Source organism: Myiozetetes cayanensis, unplaced genomic scaffold (genome assembly GCF_022539395.1).
Source record: "Myiozetetes cayanensis isolate MyiCay16 unplaced genomic scaffold, myiCay2020 scf5-8, whole genome shotgun sequence".
Taxonomy (NCBI): Eukaryota; Metazoa; Chordata; class Aves; order Passeriformes; family Tyrannidae; genus Myiozetetes; species Myiozetetes cayanensis.
In genome coordinates, this window is record NW_026087742.1 from 100,523,504 (window position 1) to 100,537,406 (window position 13,903).

A 13,903-nucleotide genomic window follows, 5' to 3' on the forward strand; every position below is an offset into this window, starting at 1 on the left:
TAATTTTTTTAATTGAAAAAAAACTTGTTAACTTGTTTGAAGATACCTGTTGTGTAAAAGGTGACCAACGTAGGTCCTAGCCCTGAGACTTTTGTAGAGCTGTGCCAAGTATTTTGGAAATCCAAGTACGCTGCCTGGTCTTAGATGCTCTCCTTGTACTTCAGAGTATTCCCTCACATTGGAGACTTGTCTCCTCGAAAGGTGCTGCCTCTGCTCCTGTGTAAGCACCTCTTTTTCTCTCCTTTCTTCCAGGGTTTGCTGATACAGGAGTCAAATCTGTTATTACTTCCTTGGATCGCCCCCATCTTCCTAAGTTCCTTATGAAAACTAGTTGGATTTGCAAGCTTTCGCTAGAGGGAAATTTGCAGTTAATAGCGTGGGATTTGGGCTTTTTCCTTTTTTAATCAGGTGCTAAGTGTCTCCTGTTAATGGACATGCACACGCACATTCAGCTGTACTTCTCTTGTGTAGATTAGGTCTGAGGGGAGAACCTCTTTCACCAGCTGCATTCTGAGCCCTCCAGCCTAGCTGCCAGGGCATCAGCTCCCTGGCAGACAGGCATGTGTTTGATGTACTCAAAGATTCTTGCTTTTAGGCCTTTAGAAAGTTATTCCTCACAGGTACTTTTTGTTTCTTTCTGGTTTTGTTTTTTATGTTTTACATTTAACTTTTGATAATTCACCTTTTTTTCTCTTGTTTAGACATTTCTTCTTGAAGGAAGGTTGTATTTCCTTCTAACAGCTTAACTCAGTCCCATCTAACTGTTATGGATCTTGTTGACTCTGGCACCCATCTAGCCTGAACTTTAAAGTAATTTCAGAATACTGTGCTACCTGTGAAGACTTTATTTTAATTTCCTTTAAAACTATTTCTTTAAGTTTTGAGGTCGCATGTTGTTTTGGATTTCTTGTTAAAACAGGGATCTGGGGTGTGCCTGTCTCATGGACTGCGACAGTCAAAGCAGGCCTTTGTGTGATTCCAGACTATGCCAAGAGCAGTGCTCCTGCAGCTCTGCTTGAAGAAAGTAACCTCTTAGAGCCTCTATTTTAAATACCCTCTCAATTTAAATAACCTGTTATATCTTGTGATATTTGTTCAAGCTGAGGAGATGAAGTTAAGTCACTCATTTTTAAACTTTATTTAACTACATCGATTTGACAGATACTCCATACTGGTGTAGTTTACTGTCACTTCCACCGAATTTATGTCCTGGTGTTAAGGGTCAAAATAGCTACCTCAGTTCTGCCAAGTCCAAGGTAATATACTGGTATTTAACCCTTGTAATATGCTGGAGTTGTTTGGTCGGTTTCCCCACGCACACACTTCATATAAAACCATTTGATTTTGGTCATGTCTGTTTCATAAATCCTGCTCATCAGAGCTTTTGCTGGCTTTGATTGCACATCTGCTGTTCCCTGCCACTGGTTACTGACTCCTCTAACCCTTTTCTCCAGGATATGGATTTTGTCCATGTTTGATGTTTTAAAGGAAAGATCCAAAAGGGGATGAATAGTTGGACAGTATAGTTGAATAGCATGCAAGTTTGACTGTCGGGGTTGGAAATCCACAGGACAGAAAATGATGTTGGGAGAGCTGTGTATGAAGGACCTACCACGCTGGACTTCCCAGTGGCTGAGAAGCAACAGGTCAGACTGGGTGTTGACTTAAATACTTGTTCCTTATAGAGAGTTTACACAGCTTTGTTCAGCTGTTTCAGTGCTGAAATGAAAAGGCATCGTGTGCACACAGATAATAATAATGAAGTACAGGATGGGTAACAGGATAAACCATGTAGAAACAGTTAATGCTCTCAAGGGTCTTGCATGCTACAAAAGCAAATGCAGTTCTTCATACGCAGTAAAGGAAAAACACTGGAATGCTTTTTGTCACACTGAAGCAAAATGCAGGAATGTTCTTAAAGTGGAAACAAAAATTTGTGATGAACACTAGTAATGGCCCTTGGCTTTATTAGCAATAAAAGACCAGTCTGCCACAGTGTGAGACTGCTGTTCTCCAGAAGTGCTGCTGTGGTCTGATGGGAGAGCATGGCTGAAGATTTTTATCATTCAACTTTCAGAAAAACACATCTGTTGAAATAAAATACCAGATTTAAAATGCAGTTTATGGTTTCACTGTCATTCATGTTGTATTTCAATACAAAGACGAAAGAATTCAGATTTCCTTGGTGCAGGCTGAAAATCTTGGAGAGAAAAAATACCCTTTATGCTGAGAAATTGCATCTAATACATATGTGATGAAAACAAGTGAGGAAGTCACCCTAAATTGGCAGGTTTTCTCACTTTAAATTACCTTTTGTAGTTTTTTGTTATAACAATTCTTCTGGAAAGAGCCAAAACAAAAAAGTAGGTCTCAAAACTCCTGTACACTGTTCCCTTGAAAAGAAAGGCCAGTGGATTAAAAGCCTGATGCTGTTTCTTCTCCCAGCACGTACCAACCTGCAGGAATAACGCATTGAATTAAGTATGCTCCATAAGTACTGTGTAAACACACCTACAGTACCTGTTGACTAATCCTATAAATAAATATCTTTCTGGAGGTGTTCAGGTTGACTGTTTTATTACTTTTTTTTTTTTAAACTTCAATTTCCATTATATTTACTACTACTGAACAGCACTTCATAAGCAGTTATCTACTTCCTTTGGGGGTACCAGTTTTTAAAATCAAAATCTGAAGGCACTCAGCCAAGTAGCCTTAAATATGATGATCTTCCAGCATTTCACATATATGCTACTCAGGCAATAAAAAAAAAAGTATCTAAAAAAATTATTTGCAAATTTAAAAACATACTGGTTCCAGCAACATATTCTCACTCAGTAACAAACAAAAAGCTTTAAGCCAACAAGATGTAGGCTCTCCTAATTAAATACTGGCTGTGAGACTGAGCTGTCCTAGAACTGCCAAAAAAAGGCGGCTGTGAAGTTGCTACTACTGAAGGAAGCTGTGTGTTTACACAGGTCTTGAGAAAGACAATTCAGACTCAAGGAAAATAAAGCAGTGCAGAAGTTGTATTTACTGCAGCACTTTAAACGACATGTACAGTTAATGAAATTGTGTTCTTATTTTGTTCCATAATAAATTATCCATCCTGCTGCCCTTTGGCTGTAAGAGAGCAGGTACTGGCTGCATCCCTAGGCCCCAGCTCCTCCGTGCTCTATGGGGCAGCAGCAGGGGTTTGTGGGACATTCAAGGTAGCACCAGTGAGTGACCCATAGAGCTCCCCATCTGAGCTGGACCAAAGCATGGTTAATCAACTAGTGGCCATAGTGTCCTTTGGCAGGTTTGATCTTTCATGCTGTTTAGCACATTCTGTCCAGCAGCCACCTTCCTGCTGAAATCCAACAGCATCTCAACTTTCCAGGCCAATATTCAAGTTCTTTTGCACCTACCTGCATTCCTTTAATAGGAACCATTCTTAAAAAAGATATGGAGAGACACAAGTCTATGCATGGTGACTCAGTGCCTACAAGGCAGGGGGGGTCCTGGTAACAGCAGGCAGGGAATTTAAAATATGTAGCATAAGAAAAGCAATGAGAAGAACACTGCAAGTAGTACACTTCACCTTCCCACTCCTGTTCAGTTAGTGAGGCGGTAAGAAGACTTGAGTGAACAACCCCAACCCACGACACTAGAATCACCAATTCTAGGGATGAGCTGTGCTGTATGTGCTGGTGCCAAGCAGCCAGTAGGTCTCCTTTAAGTTAGCACTGACAAATACCAGCAGCAGGAGGGGTTGCATAAGAGATTACTGATCTATCTGTACCAGGAGGAGCCACCAGCATGCTCTCTGGGAAGCACTTTTGTTTTTCCAGTAAGTTGGGTCTTTGACATCTTCATTTCCTACTTTTCAAGAGCAGCATGTGTCAGAATGACTGTCAAAGGCATATAGGGCCTGACCAAAAACCATCTCTGAATTCAGCATGTTTCATGCTTATCAGTTGCTGTCACTTGCATTTCCCAGGAGGGTGGGGGAGAGAATAAGAAGAAAATCTCACGGGTACAGATGGAAGACAGTTTCATAGGTGGGTGAGCGGGGAGTGAAACCACTTGCCACCTCCCAGAAACAGGCCGAGGCCTTGCCAGCATTCAAGCAATGGCCACCACAAAAGCAATTCATTTAATTAAGGCCTGTCTTAAGTAACTAAGAGCTTTAATTTAAACTCCAATTAGACACTTAGATTTGTCTGACAGCTCCCAAAGTAGTCCATAACTTCTCTCTAGATCCACGATAAATATGGAGAAATTTTACTTCTACACAGTCCAAAGTCTCCACCTTTTCAGTTAGCCAGAGGTTTAGAAACAAACTGTATGTTTGTCTCATATTTGTTCAGATATTAATGTATTTTAGACACCTGCCCAATTGCCTCACTTAATCAAAATAAAAGGCTACAGGAGAGCTCTAAGCAAACACAGGTGACACCAACTCACTGAGAGGTCACTGGCATCTCAGCACCTATGAAAGACATTAAAGGGCAGTGCTTCCACCACCACTCAGAAGAACCCCACAATGCGCACACATACAAAACCCACCAAAGTACTAGGAAAAGACAACAAAACCAAACCCCTAACCACCCAAACCTAAAGAAGTTACTTGCTTTTGTTCAAGATCTATACTTGAACTTTACAGATTTACTGGACATCCCCATGGATTCCCCAAACCTCTTCCTATACCCATTCTCTTTGTGAAGGAGTCAAATTACCTATTTCAATTACCTATTCCAATTTTTTTTTTTTTTTTTTTTTGCATCAAGACAATTCTCATCATCCCAGACATTTAATTGTAGGGTAAGTTATAAACTAAAAAATACATACCTTTATCACCATGCAGCAATTAAATTATATTTAGGCACAAAGGCATTCACCTTATGCTAAACACACATTAAACACACTGAACTTTTTTTAAATAAATTTTATTTATGCAAAGCCAATCCAAAAGTGGTGTGTAAAAGCAAAAAGCTCTTTTTACATATTAATAAAAAGGGTGGAGGGTGTACACTTTCTGTGTGTGAAGAGTGAGGATTTGACTGTCTTATTTACAGGAACCCACTAAGTTTCTTTAAAAATATAGATGTACTTATTAAGTCATTCTTATTTTCTCTAAAGCTATTTGATGTACAGTATACAACAGCTCAAAGTGCCCAAATGACCAAGGGTATCCCATGACAATTTGACTATACAAGCTTTTTGTGCCCAATTAAGAATATTCTTGCTTTGATGTAATGCTTCTGCCCAGTGCTTGTTTGTTTTATTTGGTTTTAGTTTCATTTTTCTTAGGGGCTTTGTTTTATGTATACAGTAGTTGAATTATATTACTATGTCATTCCCAGTAGTTCCTTAAGGAAGAAAAGTTATATTCCTTGACCCTCCAGTTCAGCTGCTGCTATATCTGGTTCTTCATCATTGTAAATGTTCTCTGCCTGAAGACACAAAACATTACATGACAAGTAGGAGACACAATCGTTTTTAAACAATCTTCTACACTTCATATAGAAAAAGCTTTGGTAATACCAAGGTGGCACAGACATCTTCCCCTTCCTTGAAGGGACCTTCTCCCTGCCTTTTCTTGAAGGGCAGCCAAATTCAGGAATGCGCACACAGTGGCTACATTTTGGCAGTTGCCTTCTTGCCCTGTTCTATTTCAACAGCATAAGCATTGCCATTTAACCACTAGCCTTACCATGAACATTTTATTATAATTATTTCAACCTCAGCCTGAACACACAAAACAAGAACAGGTATTAAAAAGACAGAAGCCTGACTTGTGACACACATTTAAGTTCACTACAGTTTTTTAGCCTAATTTATTCCCAAATTACTTCATTCCCCATTTGTAAGATAGCTGATCAATCTCCTATAATGTAAAGTAATATGAACTAAAGGGTGAGTTAAAAGACATCTTGCTTCACAGCCAACATATGGGGGAGGGAGGGAAAAAGGAAGTCTTGGCTAATATTGCCTATAAGTTTGCAACTGCCACATTTATTCTTAATATTAACTAGTACCTAAGACTTGGACTCAAGAATTATCTAGCAGTTGCATTTATTCAAGTTGTTTTAATCTTGGTTTTCTTTTTAAAGTGTTGCACTGTTTGACTAGAGAGTAACAGGGGACAGACTGCTTTCAGTCCTTGAAAGCTGCCCTAAGAAGAAAAAGCTTTTCAGTTTCATTTATGCAACAAGTTTCAAAGCAACTCAAGAGCTGTTGTGACACTCACCATTTGCCATATCTGCATTATGTTGTCCTCTGATACAGAACAGATTACCCAAGGCTCATTAGGATTCCAACTGAAGTCTGAAATTTTGGCAGTGTGTCCTCCATGAATAAACTGTTAAAAAATACCCACAAGCTTCAGTAAGCCATTTCAACTCCAGAGAAATCTGTTAAAACCCAAGATTCTAAAGTTAAATTCATTATGCTAATGACTACACCTAGAAAACACTTGCTACTAGAGGTTCATAATACAGACATAAGGAAGCTGTGTGTGAAACCACTTCCCATTCATTGCTTATGGACACAGATGCAGTTGCTGAGAGAGCATTTGAGACAACAGTTTGTATTATTACAGCAACAACTGACATCTTCAAAACAGTGCCTCTTCACACAAGGTTGGGTGGTGAAATCCAACCACATTTCCTACTGATTACCTCTAAGACCACTTCCATAGTTATACAGGAAATGGAGAAACCTTCAGAATTGAACAGAGGAAGCCTACAGCAAGTTAGAGCAATGAATTGGAAACCAGGGAGGTGAAAAGATTTATGAACTGCTGCAGTTTTAGCAGCACAGTGACAGGGCATCACACTGCCACATAACATGTCAGCGCACTGAAACCTGAGCAAAAGTGTACCAGCAACTCAGGAGGCCCATCTTCTGCATCCTCTGCCGACTGCTCTTCTCCAATTTTACTGTAAGAAAGTAATTTATACTTACTGTTAATAACAAATGCATTCTATATCTGCTTAACTGAACAGTTCCTGGCCTTCGTTTCCAGTATTTGCTATTGGTTTTTCTCAGTGTGAAATAACTATAAGCCTCAGGTATAAAGCATCAACTGTTTGGCAATGTCATTACTGAAATGGAATCTTAACTTGTGAAGCACGTGGAGGCAGAAATCACTTATTACTAACAATTCTATTAGCAAGAAATCCTGATGGAGAAGTAACATTAGATGTACTGTGCTGTTTCTATTATACACAGAAGACCAGGCCTGAGGTAGGCAAGCAAGCAGGGCTAGAGAACAGCACAAATCAAATCTGCCAAATAATGCAGGCCTGCAGCCCTCTTTTTTTTTGCCATCTGTTCATATATACTAACAGAAAAAAAACTACTCTTCACCTTAAGTCCCATACATTAAGCCGACGATCAGTACCACTTGAAGCAAGAATTGTTTCATTATGAGGAGACCAGTGAACCTATTGAAAGAAAACAACTTAAGAGAAGCAGCTACTGATTTCTAAAGCATAACCTGAATAACCAGCACCCTGGCCACTAATTTTCAACAACTATACTCCATAAGTCAGTTTCTTCCACAAAGGATATCCAATAACTCAAATAGACTGCTTTCAAGTCTTATTCTCAAACTGAAAAGACATAATTTCACTGTTACAGATTTACCACATTTTATGAAATGTCTAAAAAATCACTGTTACTTGCATCTAACTAAATAGGCAGAGTTCACAAAATTAGGTTTGAACCCAAGCCCTCTCTATAGCACATCATTTTAGAGAAACCTTCTACCTGTACTGAAGGTACTTGCAAATGCCCAGAATTTTTTTAGCAGTAAGTTGTTCACTGCTTGCCTCAAAGTCAAGTGGGGAAAGTCAGAAAGAACCTATGTGGTACTGTCTGTAATTGTTAAACATAAAATAGGGAATTTTGGTTCAACAGACTTATTTGTGTTACAAGAACACAAATCTACATCTTCTTCTCCAAGTCAGTACTCTTCTCATTTTTTTTTAGAGGTTGTGAGACGTTTACCCACCTGAAAAATCTCATCTTTATGAGACTCAAAAGAATGGAGTTTCAACTTCAAGTTTCGAAGATCCCATAGAGCCACCGTCTGGCAGACAGAAGTAAAAAGAAATTGTTTTTATTATAATGGCTTTCATCTAGAATACTTCAGAATGTAAAGTGTACATGAGTAAAAACCTTGTCAGCAGAACCAGTTGCCAGAATGAACTCGCTGTAAGGATTGAAGGACAGACAGTTGACCTCAGCTGTATGAGCATCTACAGAGTGACTTGGCTTGGACGTGGCATTAGATCTTGTGTCCCAGCTGTTGCAACGGAGGGTTTGGGGAAGGGTTAGGGGCAAGGAGGAAAGAGGGAGAGCAAACAAACAAAAGTTTTTACAGGAGGTTCTTTTTCACTACACCTTAGTTTAAGAAGACAACATTATTAATAAACCCAACTCTGAAGCTACATTTTTCGTTCCAAAATCTTCCGTATTTTGTGTCTGTTGTACATGAGCAGCTCACACCAGGAAGCTGACATAGATATTAGTTACATCTTCTTTTCAAATTATGTAAACACATTAAATAGTGTGTAGATTTCAGTGATTCTGCACCATTACTGTAGTTAATTGCCTAAAAGAGCTACACGAAATTATTCCAAAAATATTTTTTTTTTAATCCAAGTACTCTGTACTAGGTCCACTAGCAGCACACAGCAGGCACTATGCAGAAACCTCCTAACCCCAACTTACATCATAAGCTTCTGATCATCCGCTACAGATCCAAACAGAGATTCATGGAGCAGATGCCATGCCACATCTTCTACTACTGCAGAGTGCCCAGTAAAGATGGCTTTTGCATCCACAATCTTGCCTTCTTTTGGTCCAGCACTTATATCCCATAAACACACTGTCTGTAAATAAGTTACATTCTATTGAAATGCAGACTCTGACTCTATTATCTTTCAGACAAATATTAATCACACTCTACATATAAGCAGAGAGATAAACTGAAGCTAAAATTATCAATCAGTTTTCTGTAAGTTTGAGGCCCAAGGATTACTTGTAAGGTCACAAAAGTAATACACAGTTTTAAAGTCCACAAAGAATTTTATAAGCAATTACTTCAATCAATCCTTGAGAGTCTTACTAAACTCAGTTTAAGGGGCTTCTTCCAGCAGACAACTATAAAAACATTCTGTTCTTACTTCACTAAGAACCTTAAAAAGAACATGTCAATTACAGCCTAAAGCCAACTGACAGCCTTTAGAAATATAATTACAATATGTGAGAACTTTCTAACATAAAAATACACAGCTGCACGAAGCCAGATTTTTTCTAATTATCTATTACATCACAAATTAGGAGGAGTTAGGGTTCTTTAAATGGGGGAAAAGATGTGGTTTTTACATGATCATCAGATGCACTGAGAAGATGTCCACTCAAATTTGAGTTCCATGATAAGCCATAGCCTTCCTTCTGGTGCCCTCTTAATCTAAGGTCAGGATTACACTCTCCACTTGGGTCTGAAAGAGAGAAAATTCCTTCCATTTAGCATCACTTTGCACATCAATACAAAGGAGTATCATTATCACCCAAGAACTTTGTTTCTGTTGCAATAACTATATTTTATACTTAAACCTCTTTGGAAGTTCTGCTACTTCTATCAACATTCTCTTATAATATTGAGGATAACCAGACAACTAAAGTCATTGAAGATATGGGCCTTCTCATTCAGATTTCAGAACCCGTCAACTATCCTCCCAATCAGTTAAACACAAGCTTAGCCCTCGATAACAAGAGGCATTTTGATTACCTTTGAGGAGCCTAACCCACCTGGTTTTGAAGGATGTTTAGTGTAGTCAAATACCAACACATCGGCAGACGGTGTTTTTGTCGCAATTATGCAGGGATTCTGTGGCATGTAACGAGCACGGTTCACTTCACCTTCATGGTTAATTTTAATCTCCATTTCAATTTTGCCAGTCACAGATCCAAAGCCTCCAAACTCTACATTTGTCAGAAAATGTTAGTTTATCACATCAATTATTTTAGACTCTCAAAGCAGCATTTCACAGGATCTTCCCCACTCCAAGAAACAGTGGTAAGCATCCTATCAAATACAAGAAGGACTAGGACAAGTTCACACCATGTGACATACTTCTGATATTTGGAATCCTCTTTCAGAGCTTTAGTCTCTATTTGAGGTAGATGTGTATCAGTTTTCACAACTGACAATGCTAGTAGAAATTCTAGTAAGGATTGTGTATCATAATGTTGCCTGAGTTCTTCTGAAACAAAGTTTCCTCTTTTAGTCACAGTTAGTGATCAGAATTAGTGTGGACTGGTAAGGATGCATCCGTCCACTTTAGTATTTAACAGAGAGTTAGAATATCATTATGAGAACAACTAGCAATGATACTGCTAAAACAGAATCTAAGAATGCTGCATGCCCACCTCCTTTCTCACTGTCATACTGTGGAGCATCAAACTGATCATCGTTGGGAATCTGGACTCTGGCAACGACCAGGTGGTTCTGTTCATCGGACGTGTGCGTTCCCAAAACCAGCCAGTGTAGAGCATAATCCTTCCCTTCTGGCCTGTTTAGAATAATAAATGCATGGAAGAAAATGATGTGCTCAGTTCCAGAAGTTTCATAGCTATAGTATCAATAACCTTCAAGATCCATACCTCTTCAGGGAGCTAGAAAAGAGATACTCATGTAAGAAATCCTTCCCATTGTCGCAAAGACTTATGCAATAAAGCAAACTAGACTCTGATGTGGCAAGCCAAAGATACAACTAGAAAGGGTAGAGTGACAAAACAAGCCAGTAAACATTGTCACTTGCCTTGAAAGGGACAGTCACAGTTTTCACAGCAGTTAAAGGTAACAACAATACCTACTTGTATCAAATTTTCCTAGCAGTCTCACAGTATTGATTTAGAAAACAATCGGTACTACTTTTCATAAAACACAAATACTGAGGGGACAAGTAGTAACCTATTTTAGTTACTTCTCTTAGAAGCTTTTACTAGTTATTTTATTTCAGACACTCATTTTTTAATACTGTAAAAATCCTAGTTAACTAGAATAAAATTTCTCTTCTGGTGGTTAAATGCAATGTTTAATTAAAAATGAAAGGCTGGAGAGACAGTGTCATTTATCTCTGAAAGTAAAAATTTGAGCAGTCAAACCCAAGCAATTTCTGCATTCTTGAAAGCAACAAACTAATTAAGTTTCCTGACTCCAGGCATTCAGGAATCATTTAGGCAATTATAAACCACCATGTTTTAATACTACCAGGCATTACTACACCACTTGCAAGTGTATAGGGGCAAAAATACAAAACAGCACAAGAAACACACAATGCACATGCACTTACTTGCATCAGGAATAGGTGTCCCATCATGTCAGGTGCCATACAAAGAGGCAGTCCTTGCCTTAAATGGCTTACATATTTTGACACTGGATAATTGGAAATACCAGGTTTTAAACTGAACATTAAGTCAATCTGCAAAATATGAGGCAAGCAGAAGTGTTCCTCATAAGGGCTCCACACCCTCAAATCCCCACTTCATTGTCTCCATGCCACAAATAGTTAGCTCACATCTCAACATCGTCTCCAGACATTCTGGTATACCAGACTAAGTGATCATCTAACCACCAAGTGAGGCATCACATATATGAGATGGAATTTTATAGAAGAAAGAGACCATCCTCTGATAACTGCAATAAGTTTACACACAGGATATTTTAAAACCTAGCTGCACCCAGTCTACAACACCACAAGGGACCCAGTCTTTGTCCACTACCTCAGTGGAACCCTAAGTGGTTATTGCAACAATTTAAGTTCTATAGTGGGTGGCACATAAACAGATTCTATCCCCATGTTCACGATTCTTTAAGATAAATTACCAGTGAGCCCACAATCTTCAGGGGGAGGTGAAAGAATGGGAAACAGTATACTATGTATACAGTGAACCAGGGACAAAACCTGGACATGAAGAACCAGTTTTAGAATAATAGACTAGTCCAGACTTAAAAAGTATCAGAGACAGATACTATAGCTTAAACAAAAATAGTAATCTGTAGTATAGGAGGAAAAACGGTCTTCAAGAGCAAGCTAATTTAGGGGATAGATTTCTCTGATCAGAATTAACTACGTGTGAGTGCTAGATCTCTTATTTAGCAATAAACTGAGAAAGACTTCTCTGTTCACACCTCACAACACCTTATGCTAGGCTAAACTAGAGTTCTGTGAAGTATCAACTCGTGACTTTTTTCCCGAATGCTTCTGCATACCCAAGGGGTTTTTAAAGCTGTAAGCAAAATAAAGCGTAACAAGCTCCCACAGAGTAGCCTAACCCAAATTATTCTCGTCTGGCGTGGTTTTTACTCTCAAGTCACTCAGCAGACATGGTTAACAGAAAAGGTGCAGTGGAACAAGGAGCTGCACAGACTCAGCTCCCGCTGAGCCCTGCGCCTTCCTGGCACTGCTCCGGCCACTTTTTCCCTTCTCTCACCTGGTCACATCAGGCAACCACTGCACCGTGAGGCTGGGCCACTCCAGGGCGTGTGTCATCACCAGGTCGTACAAGAAGGGGGTGTTTTTCTTCCAGATCTTGTACTCCTCGCTGATGACGCGCTCCTCCACCGTGTCCTCCAGCACTGCGGGAAGGGAAGGGATGAGCTGAGGCAGGGAGAGGGGAGAAGGGGGGCGCCGCCCCGGCCGGGGCCATCCCAAGGCGGCGACGGAGCAGGAGCGGGGGTCCCGCAGGGCCCTCGGGGGCGGCCGGCGGCAGGAAAAGTGCAGCCGCTCCACCCCCGCGGAAGCTCTTCGGGAGGAATCCCGGAGCGCCCCAGCTCCGCCATCCCCGCACCCTCACCCACCGCCCGGCCGCGACAGGGACGGGGCAGCAGGGAGGGGGTCTCCTACCATCCTTGCTCGCCATGACGGGCGAGACCGAGCGCCGCCAAAGCAGCGCAGGAGGAGGCGGGCGGGGAGGCAGCGGAGGAGGCAGGAAGGGAAGGAGCGGAGGAGGAGCCCGGTGGGCGGGAGCGCAGAAACCCCTGCAAACACGGGATGGAGGCGGTGGTGCCGGGGGACCGCCCCTGCCCCGCCCCGAGATCCCCGGCCCCGAGCAGGGCCGCCGGGCTGGGGCGGAGCGGAGCGGCCGAGGAGGGGCCGAGGAGGGGCCGAGGAGGGGCCGAGGAGGGGTCGAGGAGGGGCCGAGGAGCGGCCGAGGAGGGGCCGAGGAGGGGCCGGGCGGGCCGCGGGAAGGCGGAGGGGGTGAGGCGCTGCCGGGCTCTGGCCGCGAGGTGGGGCTGCGGGTAAAGCAGCGCCGCCGAGGGCACCTGTATTAGCTGTGTCTTAGGTAATAAGCCCTAAATCATATTAAAAACTTAGATATTGGTCCTACTTCGCAACTAGAAATTATGAAATCATTGTTTCATAGAGTGGTTGGAAGAGACCTTAAAGATCAGCTCATTCCAACATCCCCGCCCTTCCCGTCATGAGGACGGAACCTTCCACTAGAGCAGGTATGTAAAACTATAACTAAAAATGGTTAGAGAGGCCACGGCTGAACAGTTACTGCTTTTCAGCAATGGTGCTGAATGTTGTTTAATTTTCTGGAAGAAATGTAGGTTTGAACTATTTTTTAGTTGCAGTTATGGCCTGGAAGGCGCTGAACTGCATTACTGAACCCTCAGACACAGACTATCACTCAGTGTTACCAGGGTTTTAAATTCTCTTGCTCTCTAACAGGGTCAGTGGTGGTGTCTTGTACTGTGGCGAGTGACATGTCTGAGCAGCTATGTACAAATCAAACATACAGCCTTACCACCACGCCTGCCCAGCCTTGCTGATCTCTCCTTTCAGCTGTCACTAGACAGAAGAGCAGGTGTTCAAGGTCAGGCTGGATGGAACTCTGA

The 13,903-nt window shown here is 41.3% G+C and overlaps 1 protein-coding gene across 5 annotated transcripts in view; it reads right to left on the minus strand.

Annotated features, from left to right (window-relative positions):
- The window catches only part of RBBP7 (RB binding protein 7, chromatin remodeling factor), a 436,269-nt gene extending 423,288 nt beyond the window's left edge, over window positions 1-12,981 (minus strand). The window contains exons 1-12 of one of the 5 annotated variants that reach the window (XM_050331937.1): window positions 12,906-12,981; window positions 12,493-12,637; window positions 10,426-10,568; window positions 9,805-9,978; window positions 9,379-9,494; window positions 8,722-8,882; window positions 8,167-8,293; window positions 8,000-8,077; window positions 7,354-7,430; window positions 6,866-6,923; window positions 6,233-6,343; window positions 686-2,456 (exon numbers count right to left, since the gene is read on the minus strand). In XM_050331937.1, coding sequence (XP_050187894.1) covers window positions 2,307-2,456; window positions 6,233-6,343; window positions 6,866-6,923; window positions 7,354-7,430; window positions 8,000-8,077; window positions 8,167-8,293; window positions 8,722-8,882; window positions 9,379-9,494; window positions 9,805-9,978; window positions 10,426-10,568; window positions 12,493-12,637; window positions 12,906-12,921 — 1,356 coding nt within the window. In that variant the 5' untranslated portion in view covers window positions 12,922-12,981 and the 3' untranslated portion in view covers window positions 686-2,306. Of the gene's footprint in view, window positions 1-685; window positions 2,457-2,576; window positions 5,436-5,924; window positions 6,396-6,849; window positions 6,924-7,353; window positions 7,431-7,999; window positions 8,078-8,166; window positions 8,294-8,721; window positions 8,883-9,378; window positions 9,495-9,804; window positions 9,979-10,425; window positions 10,569-12,492; window positions 12,638-12,905 lie in introns of those variants that run through there. The other 4 variants (XM_050331940.1, XM_050331938.1, XR_007630868.1 and 1 more) reach the window with 4 other exon arrangements.
- Between the last annotated feature and the right edge of the window lie 922 nt (window positions 12,982-13,903).